The following is a 26,904-nucleotide window of genomic DNA, read 5'->3' as shown; positions in this document are numbered from 1 at the left end:
TGATCCAGTTCCTTCGAAGAAACAATATACACACTGTAGTAACTGTTTAAACATCCAGTCGTGCTACAGGTAAAGCAGTGCCATGACATAGCCTCGTCCAGTACTGACCAGTGGAGGAGCAGGAAGAGGAATGGGGTTTTCTGCAAGGTAGCGACGGGCTTTCCTGATAGCAAACTTCTCTGTTGGCAAAGATTTCCCCGCTATTTTCTGCTTCAGCCCTGGAACCTGCCTGAAATATAATAAAGTATACACATACATATCAGTAGTATGGAGAAAATATGTGACGCATATTTTCTAGTTATTATCTCATAGACATATGTTCACTTAGTGGAGCATTTTTGTATGCTGTGTATCATCAATAAAACACTTGTACAGCTCTGTGCCACAAAAATAATTTTATGTCAAAAACACCAATTCAATTCTTGCTATATTATAATATTACATTAATGTTCCCTACCAAAGACTTCCCAGAAGAAGAGACTGTGTGTAGATATACAGTAATTGTCAGTGTTTCACTGTGGTTGCTGTAAGTAGTTTCAGTAGTGTCTCGGCTCTTAGTTCATACCTGAACAGAGTGAACGCAGTCTCCCCAAAGGTTAGGCAATCATCCGGAGTCAACATGCTGAGGTAGGCTGCTTTCATATACGCATATGTAGCCTGAGGGAAGGAAAAAAAGTGGTTACTACTGCAATCCCATCTTTCCTTTTTAAATAAGATGAGAAAAAAATATAAGTGTGTGGAGTTTAAAGAGTCAGGGCTGCACAACTCAAGCATTTAGTTTGGTTTTAAGACACTACAAGGTGCTGACTAGGCTTTCTGTCTCTCTAAATAGCACAAAATGTAATTCATTTTCTTTCTCACTATCACCATCAACAGTGGTGGTGATTTTTATGTTGTGAAGATTACATGTTTCGATTTGATAAATCAAAAACATTTGTCAAACTAAGAATAAGTTTGAAATCCAACACTGAGGTGGCCCACCTTGGACCAGGTGTTCTCCTTGCTGAGCAGGTCAGCGTAGAAGTAGGCCATCTTCCAGTGCCTCTTGTATGTGAAGCACCACATCAGCTCCCAGTAACACATGTGGTGGAACTGCTTCCATTGCTGCTGAACCTCGCAGCACTCCTCAAAACGCTTGATAGCCTGGAAACATACAAACCATTTAGGATCCCACCTTCTTAAAACATATTCAGCGTGAATATGTTAATGAGCAACGTAATACAGATCATGTTTGTATGGGTCAATGATTATGTGTCGAGGACACAGGGCTCAACTCAAAACCTTTTGTATACTTCTTACTATCAGTCGATGAGGACAAAGTCAATCGATATATACAAACATTCCTTCCATGTTAATATGTCGTCTGTCGTTGCTACTGCCATGTTTTAGAAACAATTAAAGCCATACAGTATTAGTTTGCAGGAGGTGTTTCTTTTTAGTTTGGTAATTATTATATATATTAATTAGTGCTGCCAGTTAAAAGCGTTATTATCGGCGTTAGCGCAAACCCATTTTAACGGCGTACATTTTTTTATCTCGAGATTAACGTTCTTTTTGGCCTAGCAAACTTTGTAGTTTTTTTCACATGCTGTTGCAACAACTAGTAACGTTAGAAAAACTACAACACCACACCGGATCTAGCTAGACCGGAAACAAAACAACAGGCATGCCGCACACACTTGTTTGGGCTTGTGAGCCGGCCAAAGAGTAGTAGGCTAATGTTACGTTTTGAGTGGCGAGCACGAGACGCCGAAATGGATGCCAGTAAGATTCTGAATGGAAAGTTTACTTTTAAAAAGTTGCGAAATGGTTCCATTGACAAGACCAAAGTGATCTGTGTGTTTTGTCGTTGTGAACTGAGCTATCATCGCAGCACGTCCAGCCTGAAATACCACTTGATGGCCAAGCACACAGCTGATGCGAATTCTCTGCCCCCTCGTCAAAGCTAGGCGACAAAAGCACAAAGCCAGGCCGATCCACTTTTCCATGTTGATAAGAGCTTCAAAATGAGAAAAAATAATGGGACAAAAAGAAATCAAGGGACATTTAGAATAGATAAAAATCTGCGATTAATTGCGAGTTAACTATGACATTAATGCGATTAATTGCGATTAAATATTTTAATCGTTTGACAGCACTAATATTAATTATTATTGATGTTTGTTTAGCAGAGGGACATTTTGATCTCCATAGGAATAATACACACTTTTAATAATATACATATTTATTCTAGTAGATACGTTGTAGCAGTAGCAAATGTTTCTACACATAAAACTGACTGAAATACTTAAAAATGCAACAGTTATCATGACAAAGTCACAAAGTTCTCAGTAAAAACGATGAGCACATCATTTAACAGACTCATGCACTCAAATTCAAATACAGACTCGCAGACATCAATACATTTGTAATGCATAATGCATAAAAATAAAGATTTTCGCAACAGGTTCTCACTCCCATCTCGTAAAATACGGAAAAGTCTCCTTTAGCGTCATATAACGCACTTTAACTAAACACGCTTGGTCGGGACTATTGGCGTCCCTTTTGACGCAGTTATGTTAAGGAAAAGGTCGTGGGTGGGATTACGTTGAGAACGGGTTGATTTTCCACATGAAAAGTGACTGACTGTGTTTTGTTTTTGTATAGAAAAGACAGGCACTCACACCATCCAAGTTGCCTTTGATCTCCTCTATTCGACCAGCGAAGAACAAGAAGATGGATCCCTGGAAAATAAAACACCACCCACAGTATGTTTGGAAACATTCGTAATTATGCAGGAATTTAAAAAAAACCAAAGTGTTTAATTATAGCAAACCTTAGGATATTTTTTAAGATATGGCTGCAGCAGTTTCTCTGCATCTTCAACGTCTCCTTCTCCAGTGCCTGCGAGACACAAACAGAACAAAACCAGCTAAGATCCTTCTGGTCTGTGTGTGTGTGTGTGTGTGTGTGTGTGTGTGTGTGTGTGTGTGTGTGTGTGTGTGTGCGCGCGTGTGTGTGTGTGCGCGTGTGTGTGTGAGTCCTTGCTCACCTAATATGAAGCTCATGAAGGTGTGATAACAGAGCAGCAACATGTTACATAGGAAGGACCTAAATGTGCTTTCTGCAGAGCCCTCCTGAAGCTGCTGGAGACCAAATTCCTGCATGAACACACACAAACACATAGACACACAGACACACAGACACACACACACACACACACACACACACACACACACACACACACACACACAAACACACACACACACACACACACACACACACACACACACACACACAATCACACACACACACACACACACACACACACACACGTAAACATGCACAAAAGAGTTGAAGTTTGAATTGAGTCTCATTTCATGGAAGATCTCCTGGTGTAAGCTGCACACAGAACACACTAACACAATTTTAGGAACTGTTCTGTGCAGAAAAATCACAGAGGAAAGAACTACATTATAGTTTTCTTATTAGGTTTGTGCTGAATGATGAGCAGCATCTGCATGTATACCAGAGTACTTTTAGGCATCCAATCTGAACAGAGATACAGTATGTCACAGACTGGCTGTGTGCCAAATATGCAAGTACATACACTACTGTTCAAAAGTTTGGAATCACCTATTATGTTGATGTATTCTTCTTTCCTTCAATAAATATATATATATATATATAAATATTTTATCAGAGATAAAAACTGTGTAATTCAGACACCAAATGTATTATTAACATTTAAAACAGATTTGGGCCCAAAAGAAGAAGAATTAAATGATTCAAATTCCATTTAGTCGATGTCCCCACAGTGATGCATGACAGGAGAATACTGTTGGAACCATTTCCCCCCAAATACCCTTGGATATTAAATTTGTTTTCCAGTCCAGAAATGTGTGCAAAAAGTGACCCTCGATCACGCAGTCAACTCTAGTGGTTAGAAAGAATATGGTTAAACTGTGATTTGTCAGTCCATAGTATGTTCAGCTGATATTCAGTGATCCATTTCCAATAGTGCTAAGCCAAGGCTCCCCTTTAAACATACTGTATAGAGTAGTCAGCCATTAAAGTAAATCATGATTCCAGTGTTGTAGTCGAGTCACCAACTGTCAAGTCTGAGTCAAGTCTCTAGTCCCCAGTGTTTGAGTCCGAGTCCAAGTCACCAAAGAGTCTGAATCAAGTCGAGTCAAGTCACCATTACCTGAGTTTGAGTCCGAGTCGAGTCCAGAGAATAGCGACTCGAGTCAGACTCAAGTCTAAGTCCAGAACTCAAGTACTTCATCACTGCCTATTACACATAAAAGTAGTCAGAAACTTCATCCAAGTTCCGAGTCCTATTTCATGAATGCTCAAGTCCGATTTCATAAATCCTCAAGTCCAAGTCGTCAGTGCGCGAGTTCAAGTTGAGTCACGAGTCCAGACAATAGCGACGTCCAGGACTCAAGTCCGAGTCCAGGACTCAAGTACTGCATCACTGGGTGATTCCACACCTTTTGAACTGTAGTGTACTGTATACATGCAGGGTATGCAAGTTCACTGTGTCAAGATCATGTCGGCACTCCTGAGACTCCAAATGTCTATATAAGACAGGAAGGTAAATCAATCAAATTATTAGAAAAATACCCCAAGCAATATCAGGACCTGAATCCTGATCATCACGTAGCACTTCAGATTATTTTGTATAGTAGTTACATAAACCACATCAATAGTGACAAAGTCAAAAAATAAAAACAATTCTTGTAGCACAACAAATAATATGAAGTCGTAATCCAGAGAAATCAAACATCTCTAACTCGACCCATTAGTCCTGCCAGCTGCTCCTTCCTTCAGCCATTTCTGGCTCTTACTTGTCAGCAGAACTCACCTTATTACCAGAGAAACCGACAATCTCCAGCAGCTTGAGCGTCCGCGTGGGCAACATGGAAATCATCTGCAGGAAGTAGACAAGGCAGTGCAATTGAAAGGCTAGCAGCATGCTTACAGGACGAGAGTCCTCGTGCACAAAGAGAACTAAACCCACAACCCACTGCTTGTCTGCATTTTAGATTATAGCTGATCTTACTATATATTCATACTTTGTTCTTTGTGTGCTTCCGTTTAATTATGAGCATCTTAAGCATCACAAAAAAATGTAGGGCAAGCAAGTACGTTTCAATCTTCTTTTACTTTGGTTCAGGCTTGATACTTTCTGGAAGACCTGTGTCCCACAATTCATGATGCCAAACAACTTTTCTTTGACTCATGTCAAGATTACAAACTTCTACTAGCCTTCTACTTACTAGATTAAAGGCTCCTACTCCCAGTTTAACACCACACTCAAAATGGTCGTGGTTGTCGCCATGAGAGTATCCAGAGGACTGGAGGACTGTGTGAAGCTCTCTGTGAGGTAAAGATAAAGGAAGCCGATTAAGAGGGGAAAATGCAGGGTTTTACTAAGCAATGAGGTAGAGGGAGAAAACATGGTCTGCTAAGAGAGTGGCAACAACACAAGCACGACCAGAAGAGAACAAAAGTGATATTCTGGACTTTAGAATTCTCACTTGTATGTCTGGTAGCTGTTCCTCACTTTGATTCCTCCTTTGATGAAACTGATCATGTTTTCATCCTGAACAACAGCAGGAGAGCAGGAGTAAGAGAAGGAAAAGAAACAGAGAATAAGTTGAAACAAACTGAAAGTATTAGTGGTGGCAGATTCAGTTGCAGGCTGCCTCGGTCCTGACCTGAAGGAAAGTGAGTGCTGCCCTCTGCAGGAGACACTCGGCATAGCAAACTTCAGCATGGAGTTCCTCTGAGGAGAAAAGGATTATGTCACAGTTATCTTGAGTGAGAGTAATGGCCAAACCCCCACACACACACACACACACACACACACACACACACACACATGTGCCATCTGTTTTTATGAATTACAGTGACACATTTTGATCATCCCGTCAGTATAGGACTTTACTGACCTTCTGTGAAGCTTTTGGAGAAGCTTGACTTCTTGCGTTGCCTGATTGAGAAAGCACAGAACACGATACCAACCATGAGTTTTCAGTGGGTTTGTTTCACTAAAAATTTTCAGGATTATTTTTCAGCAGCATAGCACTGTCCTGCATTTTTTTGCTTATTTTGTTTCTATGCAAATCAGTGACTCAGCCTCTTTCCAGTAAATACAGGATGCTGAGCTGCTGCAGGGTGAAGTTACCACAAGGTGCTGACCATGCATTACATTTACAGTAACAACATTTAATAGGAAAACTGCAGCTTTAACTTCAGATCCGTGTTGGTCTGAAGAAGAGTGGGTGTTTATCTGGGTGGGCTGATGAAATGTACTGTTAGTCCTGCTCTGAGTCATGACAGCGGCTCCGAGAGTAATTGTAACAGACATTTGTCACATTCCTTTTGTCAGTGAGTGTGGATGATCTCAGCACGTTCTCTGGTTCTGGTACGATGAAACTAATGGGAACCAGTGTTCAAAAGATACAGTATCACGTATTGTGCGTCTAAATATCTACATGTTTGATCAACCTCACTTTTATCATTGTTTATTACTTAAAAAAATGTGTTTTATTTTCTAAAATCAAACTTTTCTGTTTCTAAATAATGGCCCGATATCATTTTTTGCTTCCCGATACCGATACTGATACCTGAACTTGCATATCGGCCAATACCAAGTACCGATCCGATACCAATGAAATAATAAAAAATATATTTTATTATGTCTTAACAACTGTATACTACTATCCCTGTGTGGATGTGATATTATTTCTATCTTTGTTGTCGGCCTGGCTCAGGTTTAACTCTTTGTGAAACATGAACAAACACAAACAATGAACGCCCCAGAACTTTCTTTTATTATCCAGTTTGACAGTCAGTTACAACGGAAAAAGAACATAAATAAACTACTTTAACGTAGATTTTCTTTAAGGCTTTATTACGTGGTAACGGATCGGTGCATTAACTCCAGGACTTCCCGATACTGAAACCAGCGTTTTAGGCAGTATCGGAGTCGATACCGATACTGCTATCGGTATCGGGTCATCTCTATTTCTAAACCGGCTTGTCTCTGGACCGACTGGCTTTTACGAGACAAAATTCACTTCTGCAGGTGACTTAAGAGGAACTAAAAAAATCCCCTGACACAGTTTATCAACTGGTCATCAAGGTACTATTTCACCCTGGTGTTGCAGGAAAGTCTCACCGCTGACAGATGGCCTGGGCCTCCTTCATGGTGTTTCCTGCAGTCTGGATGTGGTGTGGGTCAAAGGTCATCATGGCCTGCATCTCCAGGATGGTGGCATAGGTCAGGGCGTGGTACATGCTGTCTTTGGTTCTGTAAAAAAGACAACACATGATATTTCTTTCAGTTATATTGCAAGATCTTTAACTTCTAAAGATAATAAACATTTAGATCTGGTGTGCTGACAGATATGATGAAGAGAAAACCCTTTTGTTTGATTAAGATTAGAGTTAAAGATTAGTACAGTAGTCACTTAATCAGGCAGTACAACTGAGAGACGCATGGGCACAGAACATGAAAAGCAGTAGTCAGATAATCAATCCAGCTAAAGAGATGTGTGATTGAATACTTGTAAGACTAAAGCCACAGCACTACACAGGAAAAACAAATAGTACGTGTCTATCTATAGCTGCGTTTTTTGGTGTGTCACGTCATACCCTGAGTTTAAAAATAGTGCTTCTTGCAGGTAATGATGGAGGAGTAAAAGTGTTCGATGTCACACACATTTTTCCAGTGGACGTACTTGTTAAAAGCTCCAGTTAAAAGAGCTTGTTGTTCCAGTTATTTTTTTGAAAGAATTGCTTTACTTTAAATTTTAGGAATTGGTTTAAATAGCTTTATATATATTATTCTGTATGTACCTATGTATTGTATGACACACATGCACAAACACACACAAAGAAGGGCAGAGTCATTGGTAAAACATAAAGGCAGAGGTGTGTAGAGAAGAATGCTGACTGTCTGCATAACTGACATTTCACTGCTGTTTACCACAGACTGACCATGTGACCAGCCTCTGGGATGTCACTTTGAGCTCCAACCAGTTGTCTTTCGTGGAAACTAAATTTGCATAAACAGATTTTTCAACCCATGACAATAGAGCACAAACACACACTGCTGCGTTAATGCTGTTTAACTTCATATTTTACTTTATATATTTGATAAAGAGGTTAAAGTGGTATCATCAATGTAACTTTTAGACTGTCAGTGATATAACATAAAGCAATACATCAGATTTTTAATAATAGTCAGAGAGCTGAGTGCTGAGCTTCAACTCTTCACCTAAGTTAATAATTAATATTATTAGTTCTAATACACTGACAAATTGGTAAACATAACCAACTCAGTAACAACCAGGAAGCAACAGCAGATAGTCAGAGAAGGCGGCGGTACAGACTGAGATTCAGAGAGATTTGCCTGCCTTACATTTCCATTGTGTCACGCTTATGTAAAACGACAGCCCAAACTCAAGCTGAGAAACCTTTTAAGATAGAGCTGTGAGGTGAATTGAGTTGCTTGTAGCTGTGCTGAAAGTGGCTGGGAATCCCAAATATTTCACAGCAACACTCAGATATTTTTCAATCAGCATCATCTCAGAGCTTGGGTATACACAGTCCCTCTGCCCTTTGTTCCCTCGGCCGTTGGGTTTTTAAATAAAGTGATATTGCACACACACTATCACAAAGGACTGATGTTCTGTTGGTGCTTATTGCAATTTTATTATGATGATCTACTGTATGTTGTATGCATTTATCTCTTTTGTTATTTATTGTATGATGTGTATTGGTTGTGTCGACACCAAATTGCCCCTAGGGGACATTAAAGACTATCCAATCTGAAAAAGGCTCACACTCGTCTGACAGCACTGAAGCCAGATCTCCCACATATTTTCACCACAATGTTCCGTGATCCAAAGGAAGAGCTGTTTTGTACTTTCTCAAAAAACGTGTGTGCATGCACGCCTTGTTTTCAGTTCTGCATGGTTCAATCAAGAGGTGCAGCTTCTGTCAAAATACATCATTGTTTTCAGTGTGAAAGTTGCACATATTAATAACAATACTAATTTATATTTTTTTAATCCCGCAAGGAAAATTACAATGTTTTCACTCTGTTGTTAGAACATACAGGCCTGAAATACACACACACGCTCAGTACCTATACATGCACGAATGGAGAGATGTCAGAGTGAGGGGGCTGCAGCTGTCGATGGACAGGGAAGTTGGGGGTTCAGACTTGAACCAGCGACCCTCCGTTTCCCAATCCAACTACCTACAGGCTGAGCTACTGCAACCCCCATTGGCAGTTAAGTTCTGAAATTAGATAATAACCTTTGTGTTTAGTCCTGAAACTTTGACACTCACAGAAGGGCTGCAGGTACAACTTAGCAAGCGCCCCAGTAGGGCTGGGCGATATGGAGAAAATCAAATATTACAATATTCATGACCAAATACCTCAATGTCGATATTTCGACGATATTGTAGGGTTGACAATTGGTGCTTTCACAAAATATTTTCACAATGAGATTTTATAGAAATAATAATCAGAAATGTCGAAGTGGGTAAGTGGGTAAATGCAAAAAATAGAACAGCTTGAACAGTCTGGTAAGTTCAGAAAATTACATCAAATTACTGTAATGCAGCCTTTAAAACCAGGACAAGACAACACTTATGCCATATTACGATATTACAAAAACGAAGACAATACCTAGTCTCATATCACAATGTCAATATAATATAAATATACTGTTCAGCTCTACGCCTCAGTCAGTTTCTGTATTGTATATGTACTTCCTACTGCTACAGTGCACCTCCTGAATCCACTCCCTGCTACAGCTGTGAGAAATGGGGCAGCATGATGGGAGAATATGATTGCACTGTTTTGGCTGTACTTGGTCTGGTGGCATGTTTGAACAGAGAGCTGGCAAATAAAGCTAAGCCTGCTGTTGGATACCTCTGGCATGTTTCTACAATGTTGAGTCCACAGTGGCTCCTTGACTACGACTCAGAAGAGGAGAAACATACAGCCTATAAAAGAGTAGCAATTTAAAGAGATAGCTTTGCTTATAGAATTATATAACATGGTATGAGTAGCTCACTGATGGTGATATTGATGCATGGGCAATAGCTCAGACTACACAACCTCTGGTCAGAAATATTAAAGCAAATTCTTAAGCGAAATCAGATTCTCTTCACAGACCTCAACTGTTTTGTTTCTTCAATAGTTCTAATACAGTTCATAAGACATATAGTACATGGGTGCAATTTGTGTTTCAGTGAATCAGTGTCTTGCTTAAAGACACCTGTGAATGTATGTAACTACCAACCTTGTCATAGATGGCTGGCACAGTCTACCAACTGAGCTACAGTACAGGCGCCCCTCTATCTTGCAAATGAGTAATTAAAATCAACTTATGTTACAAATTCTGAGCTGACCCTTTTAAAACCAAGGTGATCGAAAAAGATTTAACATCCATCAATATTCTAAAATACCTAAATTCAAATATTGCATCAAGATAATAGTCCCCATAATGACAATAAGTAGCTCAGTTATTAACTCGCTGGAAAACGGACTGATGTTCAATTCCCAGATATTTTTCCATGGGAAATATAAGTATGTTGCAGTTTCCTTCCACAGTCACACTCCTGGCAGCCATGATTTGAGATTGTAAACTGCCCATTGGTATGAGTATAAATGCATTAACCATGTAATGGCAAACCCCGTCTTCTCCCAATGCATGTTGGAATAGGGTCCAGCTGCCATTGACCATAAACAGGAATGTAGGGGTAAAAGTAATGGACATATCATTGATTAAAGTGCATCCACATGATGAAAGTCTCCAGTATTTTAGTTTCAGTGTGTGTGTTTGCTGCGGAGACTCTAGTATAACCTTGTCCCACCTGACTGCGTCAGAGCACAGCTGGAGAAAGGGAAAGGAGATCGAAAAAGAAGAGAATTGGAAAGCACACATGGACTAAAGCAAAGGACAGACAAATGAGGAAAGATTCTGTCGGTGTTTTTTACATTCTCAGGGCTGCTTGTTCATCCAGTCTTTCAGAGTATCTCTCTCACAATGCACTAGATGTCATCACTCCTTACATAATATTACATAAATCGGATGCCTTAAGCCATCGGCTTCCTCACAAAACCCTTTTCTGAGCAGCAAACCGGAAAAATCAGAGGAGTTTGTGGCTGTTATTGGGTTTTGTATAAAACCCAACAAAATAAAGTCCTGTCTCAATTTGTGAGCATTCAAATGTAAAACAACACTACACAACAATACCTAGCCAATCTGCACTGATTTCTGACTCTCTACTGTCCTACTGCATGCGTCAAATCCAATCATCTGGGCTCAAACAGCTAACACAATCATATTTGCAGCTTATGTTTGTTCAGGTGCACTTTATCAACTGGAGGAGGCAGCGATAGCACACACAGAGCTGTGGGAAGAATATCAAGACAAAAATGAGGACACCCGCTGAGCTGACAGACTGCCAAGACTCAGTAAGCAGCAGCTAAAGGGGTTGAAATTAGACAGATGTTCCTTTAGGTTGAAATATTTCACAAATCCAGATTCAAATACTAAAACATGTTATGATTATGGCAACAGGGAAGACTTAGCAACAGTGTATTTATGTAATGTTGCAATATAAGTTTCCATAACGGAGTCTGAGCTTAGATATTAAACAAATTACATCACTTTAAACTGTTCTGACACTTGCAAAATGGCTCCTAACAACAACACCAAACTCACAATGGTTGTCAATCTAGTCGTATAGTACTAAATTACAAAAAAGAATGTACAGGCTGACAGGAAGCCATTCTTCTGTCTCAATGTAAGCTGGCACTGAAAAGAAAAAACTAGGTTAAGGAGTGGCCTGCAGCCCCAGAGAGGAGATCGAGGGTGGAGAATAATATAGATGGTGATAACGTTTCTGATAATAGAGGAGAGAATGAACGGTGAACAATGGAGTAACTTGATGACACTGTGTTGGAATACAAAACTAGAGGGAGGGTGTAAGCCCGGAGAGGGAGTTTGTGTTTGTGAATGTAACTGAAAGCAGCATGCCGATCATAAAATCATCTAATCAGTATCAGAAGCAAACACACTAGTTCCTTTATCCCTCCCTGATGTGAGCACTATTATCTGTTTCTGACCTGTTACTGTGCCAAGGACACACTTTAAATGTATTGATTTTGAAATTGGAATTTAAAGCATCAAAATGTTGATCTACTTGCATTTAGGAAGGCAGACTCTCATCATGTAATAAATCAACAAAGGTAATTCAGCAATGGCAAAGAGTTTTGCTAAACCATCGTGTTGGTGACATCAAAGCATGTACAGTTTTAACATTGGAGTGAAATGAAATGAAACAAAAGCACTACATCTATAGGTCTGTTTTTATATCAGACAACATTTTGACTTGTCAAAGTATGAAAAGCACAGGTGTTACTAATAACATTAATGATGTCTCTGTTCTGTTCAAGTGCCCCTGTAAGCCATGACACGAGTCAACATGCACAACACCAGGAACCTGAAACTGAAGCAGATGAATGGTACTCATCCATCATTCAAACACCTACAAATGCTACAAATGCAGTTGCTTGCACGCATATCATTCGATGTTTTACTCTTATATTTGTCCACGAAAGCACACAAAGCCAGGTGGGTTAGAGCTCGACCAGAGCTGAGAACTGCAGCTGTATTAGCATGTGGTTCACGTTGGTCTCGTACCTGCATCTAAGCCGGGTCTGCGCCTCCTCAAAGTCGTTTCTGAGGAACAGATCCAGGGCGGCCATACAGTCCTCCAGAGCCAGCGACAGGTCTGACCGTGAGCACCTGCAGAACCAAAACAAACACAATCTGGATGAGAAAAGAGTGCTGAAAATACATTATTATCTCATTAATAAAATTCATATTTTCAAGTAGAACAATGTATTACATTTGAAATATTGAACATTGATACTGTTGTTAAATGTGTTTGAATTGTACAAGTGCTCAGTCAGTCAAGTCAAGTGCAATACAATTTCACTGTCACATTCCCTAAAACCTTCTTTAAGTAGGCCTTTTTTCAAATTAAACTGTATGAAGATCCAAAAAAGATCCACGTCACCTTACTCTTGTCTGTCACCCCCCCCCCAAGTCTCTTTAAATGTCTCTCTCAGTGACCCTCATCTCATTTACTGCAGCAAAGACAGTCTCCAAACACTGACCTACAATACAGACTGGGATCTTGATATTGTCTCAGTTTACTTACACATTCCTTCTTTATTCAACCCTTTCTACTCCTCTACTGCGAAGAGATACAGAAACACAGGCAGGGTAAGCCAGACAAGCAAACTGGCTCGAGAGATTGCTTTGCTGTTAGTGTTGTTGCATTAAACTGCACATTACAGAGTGAATCAGCTTAAATTGCAGTACTTGCACAACCATCCACTTTTATAGAAGTACACACTCAGGGAGCAGTTTAGAACACGATCATATTTTAAAGGACAAGAATAGATGTTGCTGCTGCCTTAAATGACTTGTGTTTCCTCTTGTACATACAACTCACTGTTTTGAGCTGTCTGAACTACTCCTAATGATTGTTGATAATGTTGTGTATTAGGAGTTCATTACAAAGTGCACATGCTCCTCACGTGACATCTGTATAATGTGGCCAAACTGATGATGCACTCCTTCCTTCATCACAAGACTCCCTCCTCTTTGATTTCACTCGCTGTAGTACTTATAATGGAACTGTTTGAATGTTTGTTTTATTCCTTCACTTTAGGGGGAAAACAGCAAACCGCATAAAAAAAGAAAAATACATTAAAGCAACATTGCGTAACTATTTTACTTTAAAACAACATAATAGCTTCATAATCATTTTAATGCCACACTGATTTGTAATACGTAGAATGGTGCCTCTGTCATTCACACTGTGAGCCCTGATCGCCTGTTCTTGCAATGTAACTATGGCAGCGGGTCCAATCTCGCGAGAGAAGTGCGTAACGTTAAAACTTTACAGCTCCACCACTGATTTTGGTTAAACTGGATCATATTTAATGGAGAAAATGTTTTCCGGTTTCCCCTCTGATGTCCTCCGGCTAGTCTGCCTCCACTCTGTGATTTACGGCGTTTTCTGATGGGCAGAAAGCTTTACTTGTTGCTAAAGTAACGCTAACTGCTGCTAACTGCTAAATTAGCTGTGCCGCCAGGGCTGGGAGCTAGGAGCACCGGGGGAGTGTTGGTGTTTCCGCTGCTAGTACAGGAGCCTTGGACGGCTGGTTGGAGGGAGGAGGCTTTTTAGGCCCGGGGCAGGGGGGAATGCTGGCAGGGAGCAGTGCCGGTGTCGGGCCAGAACCTGAGATGGGCTAGCAGGCAACGGAACCGTTTCAGCAGCCGCTATGGACAACATGGCAGGGGTGAATAGACTGAAGAGGACGTTGACGGATGAAGCCAAGAAGAGAAAAGAAAGAGTGACCAAACAAGAGGCCGCCAAGACAAGAGTAAATCTTGGATGGGATTTTAGTCGTTGTCAAGAGCTTTGCGATATAAAAGGCTGTAAAATAGACACACTGGCCTTCTTGCTGTTAAATTGGTAAGTAAGTAAGTAAGTAAGTAAGTCATAATAAAATAATAATTGAAGTAATATAAGCTGGCTTGCTTTGTCTTGGTTGGTGCATTTGCTTGATGTTTGGCTGTGTTAGCAAAGTTGTCGATTGGCTAGTTTTTGATCATGATTAATGTAATCATAACAAATGCACGTGTAGCTGTCTATATTTGACAGCGAGGTAGAAGTGAATTGCACTCTGAAACTGTAGGGCTGCAAATCGCAAAAAATACCAATGTTATGCAACGTTGCTTTAACATTCAGCATAAAGAGCTGAACAAATGAACTAGGTTGATGGTAAATCTAAAAGACATAGTATTTCTTTAATTTGGATTATGTTTATTTTGTAGAATGTCTGTTATGTTATTGATATGTTTTGTTTTTGTGAATAGGAACCTTATTTCTATTTTGTTGATCCTGAAATGCAATGGTTTTGTGGTTTGAACTTCCCGGACACTGTATTGATCACATGACCATGACAATTTTCCCCCATTTAGTCAGTCAGTATTACCTCTTTAACTCAGCAGCAAACATTAGACAAGCGCAGAAGAATAGGAGAGCAGAAACTGAGCAAAGCCAACTAAGACTAAATGTGTATAACAGCAGTGACTAATATGCTAAAATACCATTCACTTTACATTCCTGCCAATAAGAAACACAAAGAAACTATACACTCATCACACACACACACACACACACACACACACACACACACACACACACACACACACCACCATAAAGGAGCACACACACTGGTGCAGCTCTGGCTAATGACATGCGGGTGACTGCTGTGTTGAACTTCCTGATAAAAACACGAGAATCACAGTGACAACTGCTGTCAGAGAAACATGAATGTTAAGTATGCGTGAGGTTTTAGGTGTCCTCACAATCAAGATTTCCAACACAAAAAAAACACACACAAAAAAACAAAACAAAAAGACTAATGGGAAAGTTTTAGACTCCAATATTAAATGAGACAACCAGTATTGTGTTGTAAATTTTATATATATTATATATATTTAGTTGTTGCCATTTATAATTAAGTCCCTGCTAACAATAAAACAATGACACATTAAGGGATCAATAACAGAAGCATTAATAATAATGCCAGGAGCATATTAAAACAAGGTAACCGACTGTATATGTGTATTTGTGTTATGCCATTGATTTCAAGAATAATGTTGTAGAGTCGCAATCTTCCCCCAGTGAAAACTGAATATATCCAACCAGAGCATCCTCTACTCTGTGGCAACACTCTTCTTTCTGTTGAATGAAGGTGCAGCAACTGCCTACTATCTTTTACTACTTTTACTTAAAACAAGAAGCTTACAGAGCCATGTGTGGAAGCACAGCTATCAACATCCGGTTTGTTTTGGAAACCAAACTGTTCTTGTGCTAACTCTGCATTGACTATATCCATTCCCTGGACCTTCACCTTCACCTTAGTCTCGCATTGCCAGACCTATCTCCACAGCGCTGTGTCAGAGATGGAGTATGGTCTGGCTTCACCGTCTATCTATTCTGGGATAGCGGATAAAATGCTCTGTCTTGTTTGCATTTCTTTAAACCAATCACAACTGTCCTGGGCGGCGCTAAGCCCCGATAGTGAAGACAGCGAGAGGGGAGGGGCATTCTTACTGCGTTTTGAACAACAAAGTTGAATCTAACCTCAAAAAATCAACTTCCCTGTTGTTCAAATTGTTTAGATGATGCAAAGGCTAATAATCAAACCAGTAAACTAATAGAAGTTACCAGCAGCATTAATGAGGATGAACAATCAATGCCTTCATCATTTCCTTTTATCTGGAAACTGAGTCAACTGGTCCCGACTAGTCTATATCCACAACCTTCCACTTCCGGAACTGCTCCGTTGCCGCCGGAAATTCCGCCGGATGTCTTTTACCTTACGCTTTCTTTGTGTTGTGTTGTGTTTGTGAATTTTAAATTCTGGTCGATTTATGAGGACTATGGTTAACTGCTCCTCAGATCTCTGCAGGGTAAATCCAGACAGCTAGCTAGACTATCTGTCCAACCTGAGTGTTCTGTTGCACGACTAAAACAACTTTTGAAAGTACACGTTCCACCAAAACAAGTTCCTTCCCAAGGCTATATTGCAGAGGCACGGGGGCTCCATGCGGCGCCTAGCGCTGCCCAAGACGATTGTGATTGGTTTAAAGACATGCCAATAAACCAGAGCACGTTTCTCTCCCATCCTGGAATGCTATGTGGACTAGCCAGACCTTCCTCCGCAGCGCTGTGGAGGAAGGTCTGGCAATGCGAGACTAGGATGGGATAACAGGACTTTGGCAGGTTTACGTCTTGAAGCCAATGTGAGGCCTGAGGACACAGAAACCAGCTCTCAGTCAGTGAGCAACGATCATCACAGTACAGGAAAATGTCCTCGAAATGGAGGGAATAATTGACAATTGTATGAAAGGAAGAAAAGGCATGACAACCAGCACAATGAGGAGAGTCTGTTGGATTCAGGATGTGCATACCACGCATTGTCCCAATAATTTAATTGAACTTCAAGTCAGCTGAAATTCTGGGTTGATTTCTCTAGAGAACAACTTGCACAATGATGATCATTATCAGCGAGTTACACAAACACACATGCACAAATAAAACCACTTAGCACACAACCCCTGTTCATATACACACCCATGCATGTGCTCACGAAACCCAGAATGCACACACACACACACACACACACACACACACACACACACACACACACACACTCCTGCAAGAGTGACAAAGCATTAGTTTATCGACTGTTTCACATAGCTCTCACCACATTTGTTCCAGCTGGTATAAGATGTTTCAGAGGCCTCATGATGACACAAAAGAGCCGAGCTGCTTCTATAATAAACCGAGCGAGTTTGTCCACATGCCTGAGCATCACAAGAAGAACACTCACAAAACACTTAAAGAGCATCTGACAGAGGCCAAGTGAATGACACACGACATCCAAACATGCAGCAAGTAGCTTACCCGTTTGACAGAGTCTCTTCCTCTTCTGACATTTTCATCTGGCGAGAGTGTGTGTGTGTGTGTGTGTGTGTGTGTGTGTGTGTGTGTGTGTGTGTGTGTGTGTGTGTGTGTGTGTGTGTGTGTGTGTGTGTGTGTGTGTATGAAAGAAGGATAAAGCAGAGAAAGCTGAATAAGTGAATGTGAGCCTGAGGCCTTTCCAGCAGTGCAGTGTAATCGTCTACGTCTCTTTCTGTAGCAGCAGCAGCAGCAGCAACGAGAGCAGAAGCAGCAGCAGAAGGGCAGTCAGGTGAAAGAGAGAGAGAGAGAGGGGGGGGGGGGAGAAGACTGAAGGAGACAGGGAGGGAGGGAGAAAGAGAAGAGGAGGAGTAAGGCTGCAGCAGCAACAGCAGACCTTAATAAGATTGGGATGACTATTACACATGAGGTTAGACAACACAGTCTATCTGTGCTGCCTCTAACACACACACACACACACACACACACACACACACACACACACACACACACACACACACACACACATACATACAAAAGGCCTGTCCCACCTCTTCCGATCATCACCGTCATGCTGCCCACTGCAGTCTTTGCTCCAATTGGTTAATGCAAAGTCAGAGGCGGGGCTAAAGGCCCACGTTTCATGGCCTTGGGATTTGTGTACAAAATGTGAAACAACAAAAGGAAGAAAAATCAAGGTGACAGTTAAATAAAGAGTAATTAAACAAGTAATTAATTCATGCCCAACACAAAACGTTGTGCTGCTATAGGTGAAAGAGGGAAAGTGAGGCTTAAAAGATGGAAGAAGAGAGTGCTGCTGCGTAGTAAGACTCTCAGCTAGTCCAGTCTGCTGCAGTGGCAGAGACTGAACACTGCAGCGACCAGAGAGTCCAGAAATAGAAGACATAGATGCAGTACACCAGATCAGACTGTGAATGCATAAGACCTATGTGAAATCATGAATGAAAAATTGGCACAGTGCTAGGACTTATGGGTCCCTATGTTAACAATCTAAGCGCATGACGTGAAGTGCAGGTGCATTGAGGGCGTGTCCAAATCCACTTTTGCTAGTTTGACGATGGATAAAGGGTCTGTGCGCCAGGCGCATAGTTCAAAAGGGTTGTACTTAGTATCTTCATTAATTCATAGGTGTGTTTGAGTGTCATCTCCCATTGCATTTAAAGTGCTCATTTTATGCGTTTTCCCTTTTCCTTTATTGTGTTATATATCTTTTTTGTGCACGTTATAGGTTTACAAAGTGAAAAAGCCCAAAGTCCACCCCAAAGGCACTTACCATCTCCAACAGAAAACACTGTTCACAAACTGCTCCAAACAGCTCTATTATAGTCCAGCCTTTACTTCCGTGACAAACGTGCGTCACTTTGTAACACATGTTATAATGCTCACCTAGCTGTTAGCATGGCACGCCCTCATACTCTGCTTCTGACTGGGTAGTAGTCCTTACCTAGGTACTGTCAGGGCACGCCCTCATACTCTGCTTCTGACTGGCTAGTAGTCCTTACCTAGGTACTGCGCATGTGTGACTCCCAACAAAGATGGAATAGAAGTGAGAGGTCTCACTCTGTAGCTAAAACGGAGAGCTCAACACACAGGATAAAAAGAGGAGATGCAGCAATGTGCAGTACAACAAAAATATGGTGTTTTTTGAAAATTAAACCATGTAAACCTATTCTGATATAACCTCTAAATACAATTATGAACTTGAAAATGAGCATAATATGAGCACTTTAAAAGCCAGGCGCGTTTGTACCTTGGCGCATTGCTATTATGATGGCGGATTTGCACCGTAATGTTTTTATTTGTAATCTTTTGCATGTTTGTGTGCTGCTGCACACCTGTATGTGTGTAACAAACATAGTGTGCGCGCGCTGTGCATAAGCATAGGTGCATTTTACTGATGCACTGTTAAAATAATAAAATGCTGGGCTATTGACTTTAGACCAGGTTTTTGTTGGTCAATGGTGCGATTACTACCCGCTGCCTCAAGATAGCAATACGCCAAGAATTCACCTGAACACACCTCCCTGTAAGACCAGCACGCCCATGGGCGCAAAGATGGGCGCAGGTTAATTTGCTATTTAAACAACGTGGACGCTGGATGGTCTTGAAAAAGCAAAGACACTTGCGTCAGGCTTTGTGCCGCGCTGCGCCGGGTGCAAGATAGGGCCCCATGGGCCCCAAACTGCAACTCACGGCTCTCACATAAAACACAAATAGACCCTTTTTACTGCATTTTGACATGAAAATCACAGATGTAATTATTAAAATTAATAAGGGTTACACTCCATTTAGCTTAATAGTTTCAAAGCTCTGCCAGGTTGGTTCACAGGAGAAGCTTAGGAGCTGTCATTAAAGGCATTAATTACACCTGTGTGTTTCCTGCTGTGACAAATCAAAATGTCTGCTGCAAAAAAGGTCCATTATCTAATGTCAGAAAAGTGCTAATATAATCATTTGGAAAAGTGGCAAGCAGGATGAAATACAAACCATGAGTAAACACTGACAACAAATGTGCCAATTGTAGCGTTCAATCAGCCCATTTGAAAGTGTTTTGGAAACTAATGAAACTCAAGGGTTTTCAAATTCTAGACTAATTAAATAGCTTTTACTCTTCTCAAAAGACTCAACTATTGATTATTTTCAAGCCCGAGGTGATGTCATCATATTGCTTCTTTTGCCCAACTAACAGTCCAAAACCCAAATATATTCAGGTTTACTATCACATGAGACTAAGACAAGCAGCAAATTCCAACATCTGAGAATCTAACAACAAGGGAATGTTTGGTATTTTTGAAACATGAAACATGAAATCCTCTGCTGATTTATAGAAAATATAAACACACACACACACACACACACACACACACACACACACACACACACACACACACACACACACACAAACACACTCTGACATCACTGCTAACATCAAGAGAGCATAAAGATCGCACTCGTGACTGCAAAGCACTTTGGAATGAAGGGAAATCCATCTATCTTTATAGACTGTAGTAAAAAAAAAAAAGAAAGAGGGTCTTTCCATAAAACTGGACTGTCTATGCAGTAGTATGGTGCAAACATGTTTTAAATTGGTGCTATATGACCAGAGAAAACAGAGAAAAGAAGCTGTGATATTCCTTTTCACTCAAAAAGGTAGAAAACCTACAACTACCAGAATGCACTGTGCCGCAGTGGACCAATAAATGTTCCCGCTGGTGGGTGACGTAATGCAAACACGTCACAGAAAGCAATATGTAATACACAGTTAAACGGTAAGCTAAAATATAGTCTTGATTTCTATTTGATCAGCACTGTCTAGTTTTACAGTTTCATCAGAGTTCAGTCTGAGTTTGAGAGAGAGAGGGGCAGCTCCCTCTCTCTATCCACTTCTATACTACAGTATTTGTGTCCGTATGTGGAAGTACAATCTGTAGTTCGAGCAACAGCCCTAGAAAGGCCTGTGAGTAGGGAGATCTAGGCACTGGTAGATAGAGGATATAGTTCATATACACATACTACCAACATTATTATGTAACAAAGCTAGTTGAATATTGGCAAAATATCCCTTTAATTGTTGCTATCTCTCAAGTGTGTGCTGTGAGGAGCACAGACAGTCATGGGTTTACGGTGGAGATAATTAGATTTGAAATGCTGCTGATGGTGGAGAATTGGATTTGACTTTATAACTGTAGAAATGTTGCCGCTTCAAACAATATAGGCTTTGACCTAATATAATCATTTGCAAATCTCTATTGCTTTTATGCAGCACACAGTATTAAATCATCCCAGACATGTGTGGTGCTAAACACTGGTGTCAGAACAAAAGTGTTGTAATGACTGTTGTTAACATATTTCTTTATCATTCTCCGATGAAGTAATGCAGCAGGAATTAATTCCTTTAAATGTGAAATTGATTTGTGTCATAAAGCAACAAATCCATATACTGCAACACAGCACATTAATGAAGCAATGGTTTGAAATTTTTGGAAATGTGTTTATTTGCTTTCTTTTAATCTCTATAAACAGATATCTGCATACGAATGCAGAATCTGTAGGCAACGGGACAAGATTTCGGTATCAGAAGTGTTCTGGTTTCACTTTGTAGTCAGAGTAATAGTGACCAATCATGTTTGAGGGGGTTTTGGTTGTATGCTGGTAAACAGTCTGTGTGGAGAGCAAAAGAGGCGGAATGCATCGGCAATCTCGGAATCCATCAAATATCATCTGACAAAGATTTAGCTCGACTCGCCCCCTAAACCTAACCAAGTAGTTTTGGCGCCTAAACCTAAGCAAACTGCAACAACTGCAACCGTTTTGAGGGTCTTGTCGTACTGTGCAGACCCACTTGGAAATATTGGTCATTGACACCAGAGGCTAAATCGTTGTCAGACCGATAGCTGATGGGTTTTGGGAGATTGGCTGTCTTGCAAAATAGAATTAGATTGGAAGACACCAGTCCAAGGGCGTAACTTTGGGTTCAACATTGGGGGGGCTCTCCACTTTTGAGCAGAATTTGAAATTTTAACATCAAACACTTCATTTCCTGCATTCTGGTGAATTTTTCTGCATCAATTTGTGCATTTTCTGCATCAAGTTATGGTGCAAATGCCTTTATTTAAGTAAAGGAAATTATAATAGTTTTTTGGGGTGGGTTGCACTGGCTAGTTTTGATTATTGGGAGGGTTGTAACAACCCCATCCCCCCTGGAAATCACGCCTATGCACCAGTCTCATATTTGTCCAGTTAGCTCAGGATATAACAAGTAAATTAGTGAGCTTTATGGTGGCTGGTAGGCAGATTTTGTTACCATAAGACAGAGCCAGGCTAGCTGTTTTCAGTATTTATGCTAAGCTAACCTCGCTGTCTCCTAGCAGTAGCTACATATTTAGCATACAGCTATGGAGGTGGTATCAATCTTCACATCTAACTCTCAGCAAAAAAGCAATACGCTTATTTCCCAAAATGTCTATTGCTTTAAATATCACATGGATGTTTTCTAATTAACTAAAAATTAATATATAATGGAAAAGTGCTACATTCAGCACCTTGAACCTGGATTTGTTCTTCTTCTTTGCTCTTTTCCTTTAGTTCCCTCCCTCAGATCCAAACAGACACAGCTATAATCCCCTCGGGCTCACAATAAATTGACATGCTTTACATGCCTTGACAGATAATGTGGGATTAAACTATTGAATGTGGATAAGTAGGTAATTCACATTTATCCAGTCATAACTTGCAGAGAGAGTTGAGAGATGATTCTCAGGTTCTCTCTCTGTCTGAATTATTGATATGTCGAACAGCAGGGAGAAGTTGCCAGTGACCTTCTGATGGCCTTTACCTCAACATGCCACTAATTGTTTTTCAGAAAAGTCAGCTGTATAATATGCAATCTGTTCACAGCAGCTCACTCTCATACAGGATTGCAAAACAGTAAAAAAAAAAAAAATAATAATAAAAATAAAGAACATTTTTAAGAAGAATGTTTACAAGTGGCAGGACATCAGTGGGTTTCTCAGAGCATTTTTTTTTGTTGCAACCTTAATCAGAGTTTTGTTTTATGATCACTCAGCGTTCACTGTCCTGTCTTACCCATTTGATGGATTTGTTGATTGCAGAGCATCTTTGTTGTCCGGTAGCTGTAACCTGAAACAGAGGAACAAAATAAAGGCTGTTTAGAGAAAAGAGGGAAATCTCAAGGTATGAAAACCAGCTGAAAGGCCAGCTATTGTGTTGAGGAACATGATCGTGAGAGCCATAGAAACGCAGACACTGATATATGTGGACACTCCCAGGCTACTTATTTCTTTGCAATGACTTGTTGAGGATATTTCTGCAGACATTAACGTGACAGTTTTGGGAAAAAAATCTCTGTGAAATCAGTGTGACATGGAAACAGATCTTGGGAAACTATCAAGTTTCACAAAAAAGACTTAAACATTCAATTTAAAAAAAAAACTGTAACTCAGAATATGCTTTTATCTTATGCTTTTATCTTATCCTTCATTGGTTTTCAGTTCAAAGACACTCACTTGAAGTCTGTGAAGATGGGATCCAACTCTGGACTGTTTATGACTGACAACCTGGGAAAAGAAATACAGTCTGTGTATGACAGCATCATTACTCTGTTATTAACTGTTTTATTAGCACTGTGAGCTCACAAGATTTGTTGCTTTCTTTGTGACGCTGCTGATTGTTTTGACTGTAAGAATAAATACCTGCGTGCAGAATGTGAACGTACCGGTTTGGGGAGTCTGGGCCGTCAGCGATGTCTTGCCCCTCCACAGCATCCCTGTGAAGAGGTCAAAGGTTAATTTAGAGAGAATGTAAGAATGGATCTCATGATGGTGAGAGGAGGAGGGGTGCTGGCTAGGATACTGGAAGTCCGATCTGAAGATCTGAGGAGGACTCAAAGAGTTTGGCAGAAATAGTTTACATTAAAATTGTGACCAGCATAAGGAAGCTACAGTATATGTGATGGATAAATAGACATCAAATGTAGGTTAGTAATTATATATATATAATAATAAGCTGAAAGCAAAAAATGTATTCATTACACTTGATGTGAAATCAACAAGACTACTAATAATGACGCCAACAACAATGAAGCAGTAACACAAGACTAAATGAATTGTGTATGGATTAAGAGCTTCTGAGAGAAGTTTAGAAGTGGTAAAACAGTATTTCACAAGAAAAAAAGCAAAGATGAGAGAGAAAAGGTCAACATGTTCAGGTGTAGCTAAATTTAGTTATTTTCCTACGCAGGTAATCATTTTGCAACCCCTTGAATCCATTGTGTGACCACTTGTGGGTGTCCTGACTTCCACATTTGGATCCACTTGGTTACATCATTCCACATATTAGCAATATTAACATATCACTTTTTTCCCACTTATTTATTATGTTTTATTTTCTCATAGTAGTTTGCAAAAAAATGATCTCGGGAATGCAGCTGCAGAGATGGGACAAAACAACTAAATAACAAAAAATAAGGGTTTTTTAGAGGGAAAAGCCTGCTTGACCACATGATGAATAATGTTGCCTAACAGGCTGCTGACTGACAAAGACTTAATGACAGCAGAGATTGATCATACCAAACTTCTACAGTAGCCTATAGTATGTCAGCAATTTCTCTCGGGATAAATACAGTCTTTTCTTATCTTATCTACGGTATTTTCCCCATTGACTCAAACAGCGGTCAGACTCACTTTTATACAGATTTATTAGATGTTGGGCTCCTTTAATTCCCTGTCAAATACAACTTTTTTTCTGAATGGTGAACAGTGGCAGCTTTTGTTACAGTGAGATAATAAGAATTACCCATCTGCCTTTTCCAAAGTTTAGAAACACAGGAATGAACTTCACAGATCATATCAGAGGAGTGTGAGAGTGTGTGTGTGGCCCTCAACAACAATCTCAATATGATGACAAGATAACGTACTTATAAAGTGCGATTCAATTCTCACTGCTGTTCTCACTATGAAAACAGACATGTACCGACAGGGCTAGGACTCTAGTTTTCCCTTCTACTCACTTTTTGCTTTCATTTTTCTTCACGCTGCGTCTCCAGTTGGTAATAAAACTCATTCCACAGATCCGGTGAAACGGCAAAATATTCCGGACAGAGCAGGTTTACACAGCGGGCACGGATAGACAGACACACGGGGAGAGAAGGAGCTCACACTGAGCTCACACTGACACAAATGAAAGCACACCAGCTACTGTGCGTCTTTCTCCTTCCTGACATGGAAAGGTGTGTTGGTGTCATCGCCGAATAATGACTTTCCCATTTAGATGCACTGCAATGTAGCGGCGGCAGCTCCTGGCTTCATGGTCCTAAAACCCTCCCGATTATGAGGTCACACCATAGACTGTTACACACGCAGTTACACACTGTGTATGTATATATATATATATATATATATATATATATATATATATATATATACATACAAACAAATATGTTATTTCAATAAACTAACACGTAGATAAATACATAAAGCAAGTATATAAATATAAAGGCCAAAATGTATGATTTACAGTTTTTTCATCATAAGCCCTATAATAAATACTATATTTATATGCTGTATTTGCCTTAAAGTGCCCAGAAAAAATGAAAATTTGAACATTTTTGTTGTAGTGAGTTTTAACTGCTGTTTAATTGCTGTTTCCAATGTCAAGAATGGGCTTTTGAGATCAATCATTTTAGCAAAAATGATGAGTATACTTTGAAGTATACTTTGAAACAGCCATATAATACAGATGTTATACATCTTAATACATGTATATTAATGATTTCCATAATATATGCTTTCTATGAAACAGGTACTTTCTTGCTATTTTGTTTCTACTCCATTTCAGAGGTAAATGCTGTACTTTTTACTCCACTATATCTGACAGCTATAGTTAGGAATTACGCTGCAGATAAAGATTTTACATAAAAAATCTCAGCTTCCTAACTTCAGCTTGTAGAAAATATGCGTTGCTATAAATTGAGCTACCCAGTAGTACATGCATCATGTAAAGTAGTTGCAGTTTCACATTTGATTTCACATTGACCAGCAATATAAATGCTACTTAAACATGAATGCATCTATTGCCTCAATAATAATCCAATAATATAAAACACATAACAATATTCATATATCATTTATATATAAGTATATTTTGTTAAAAATGTCTGTACTTTCACTCAGTGGTGGCATTCAGATTCTTTACTTAAGTAAAAACACCAATAAACAATGTCAAAATACTCCATTGCAAGTGAAAGTCCCACATTAAACATCTTACATTACATAAGTAAAAGTACAGAAGTGCCTTCATCATCAACTAAATGTACTTTGACCCATGTGAGTGTTCCATTATTTTAATAATGTTTTTACATTAATAGAGATGCATTGTAGGCCTAATTTTAATGTGTGTCAGTATGGAGTTCATTTGAGTTACTTTCCAACTAAACAGTTACAGCTGGGTAGTTTAATATATAACAGTGCATCATATTCTATTAGCTAATCATGTGTTTTAGATAATGAAAAGTACAATATTCCTCTCTGACATGTAGTGGACTAGAAGTATAAAGTAGCATATAACTGACATACTCAAGTATAGTACAAGTACCTAAAAAATGTGTTTCGCTATAGTACAAGTACATGTTTTTAGTTGATTTCTACCACTGCTTTTACTCACCTAAACATTTGAATGCAGGACTTTTTCTTGTAATGAAGTATTTTAAAATGCGGTATAGCATAGTAAAGGATGTAAAACTTCTTCCACCACTGGCTGTATTAAGACAGTAACATGATTTGATGAACAAACAAA

The 26,904-nt window shown here is 39.8% G+C and overlaps 1 protein-coding gene across 2 annotated transcripts in view; it reads right to left on the bottom strand.

The window, feature by feature from the left end:
- Positions 1-25,403, bottom strand: part of ttc39a (tetratricopeptide repeat domain 39A) — a 32,620-nt gene extending 7,217 nt beyond the window's left edge. Inside the window, exons 1-17 of one of the 2 annotated variants that reach the window (XM_031307107.2) lie at positions 25,121-25,403; positions 23,828-23,878; positions 23,619-23,669; positions 23,179-23,232; positions 12,723-12,827; positions 7,172-7,303; positions 5,940-5,980; positions 5,706-5,773; positions 5,526-5,590; positions 5,265-5,364; positions 4,850-4,915; positions 3,032-3,140; positions 2,816-2,883; positions 2,664-2,723; positions 982-1,143; positions 566-657; positions 109-229 (exon numbers count right to left, since the gene is read on the bottom strand). In XM_031307107.2, the coding sequence (XP_031162967.1) occupies positions 109-229; positions 566-657; positions 982-1,143; positions 2,664-2,723; positions 2,816-2,883; positions 3,032-3,140; positions 4,850-4,915; positions 5,265-5,364; positions 5,526-5,590; positions 5,706-5,773; positions 5,940-5,980; positions 7,172-7,303; positions 12,723-12,827; positions 23,179-23,232; positions 23,619-23,669; positions 23,828-23,878; positions 25,121-25,173 (1,398 nt within the window). In that variant the 5' untranslated portion in view covers positions 25,174-25,403. Of the gene's footprint in view, positions 1-108; positions 230-565; positions 658-981; positions 1,144-2,663; positions 2,724-2,815; positions 2,884-3,031; positions 3,141-4,849; positions 4,916-5,264; positions 5,365-5,525; positions 5,591-5,705; positions 5,774-5,939; positions 5,981-7,171; positions 7,304-12,722; positions 12,828-17,577; positions 17,886-23,178; positions 23,233-23,618; positions 23,670-23,827; positions 23,879-25,120 lie in introns of those variants that run through there. The other variant, XM_031307106.2, reaches the window with a different exon arrangement.
- Positions 25,404-26,904: the final 1,501 nt, after the last annotated feature.

This window comes from Sander lucioperca, chromosome 11 (assembly GCF_008315115.2).
Source record: "Sander lucioperca isolate FBNREF2018 chromosome 11, SLUC_FBN_1.2, whole genome shotgun sequence".
Taxonomy (NCBI): domain Eukaryota; kingdom Metazoa; phylum Chordata; class Actinopteri; order Perciformes; family Percidae; genus Sander; species Sander lucioperca.
This window is presented reverse-complemented; position numbering and strand designations above follow the sequence as displayed.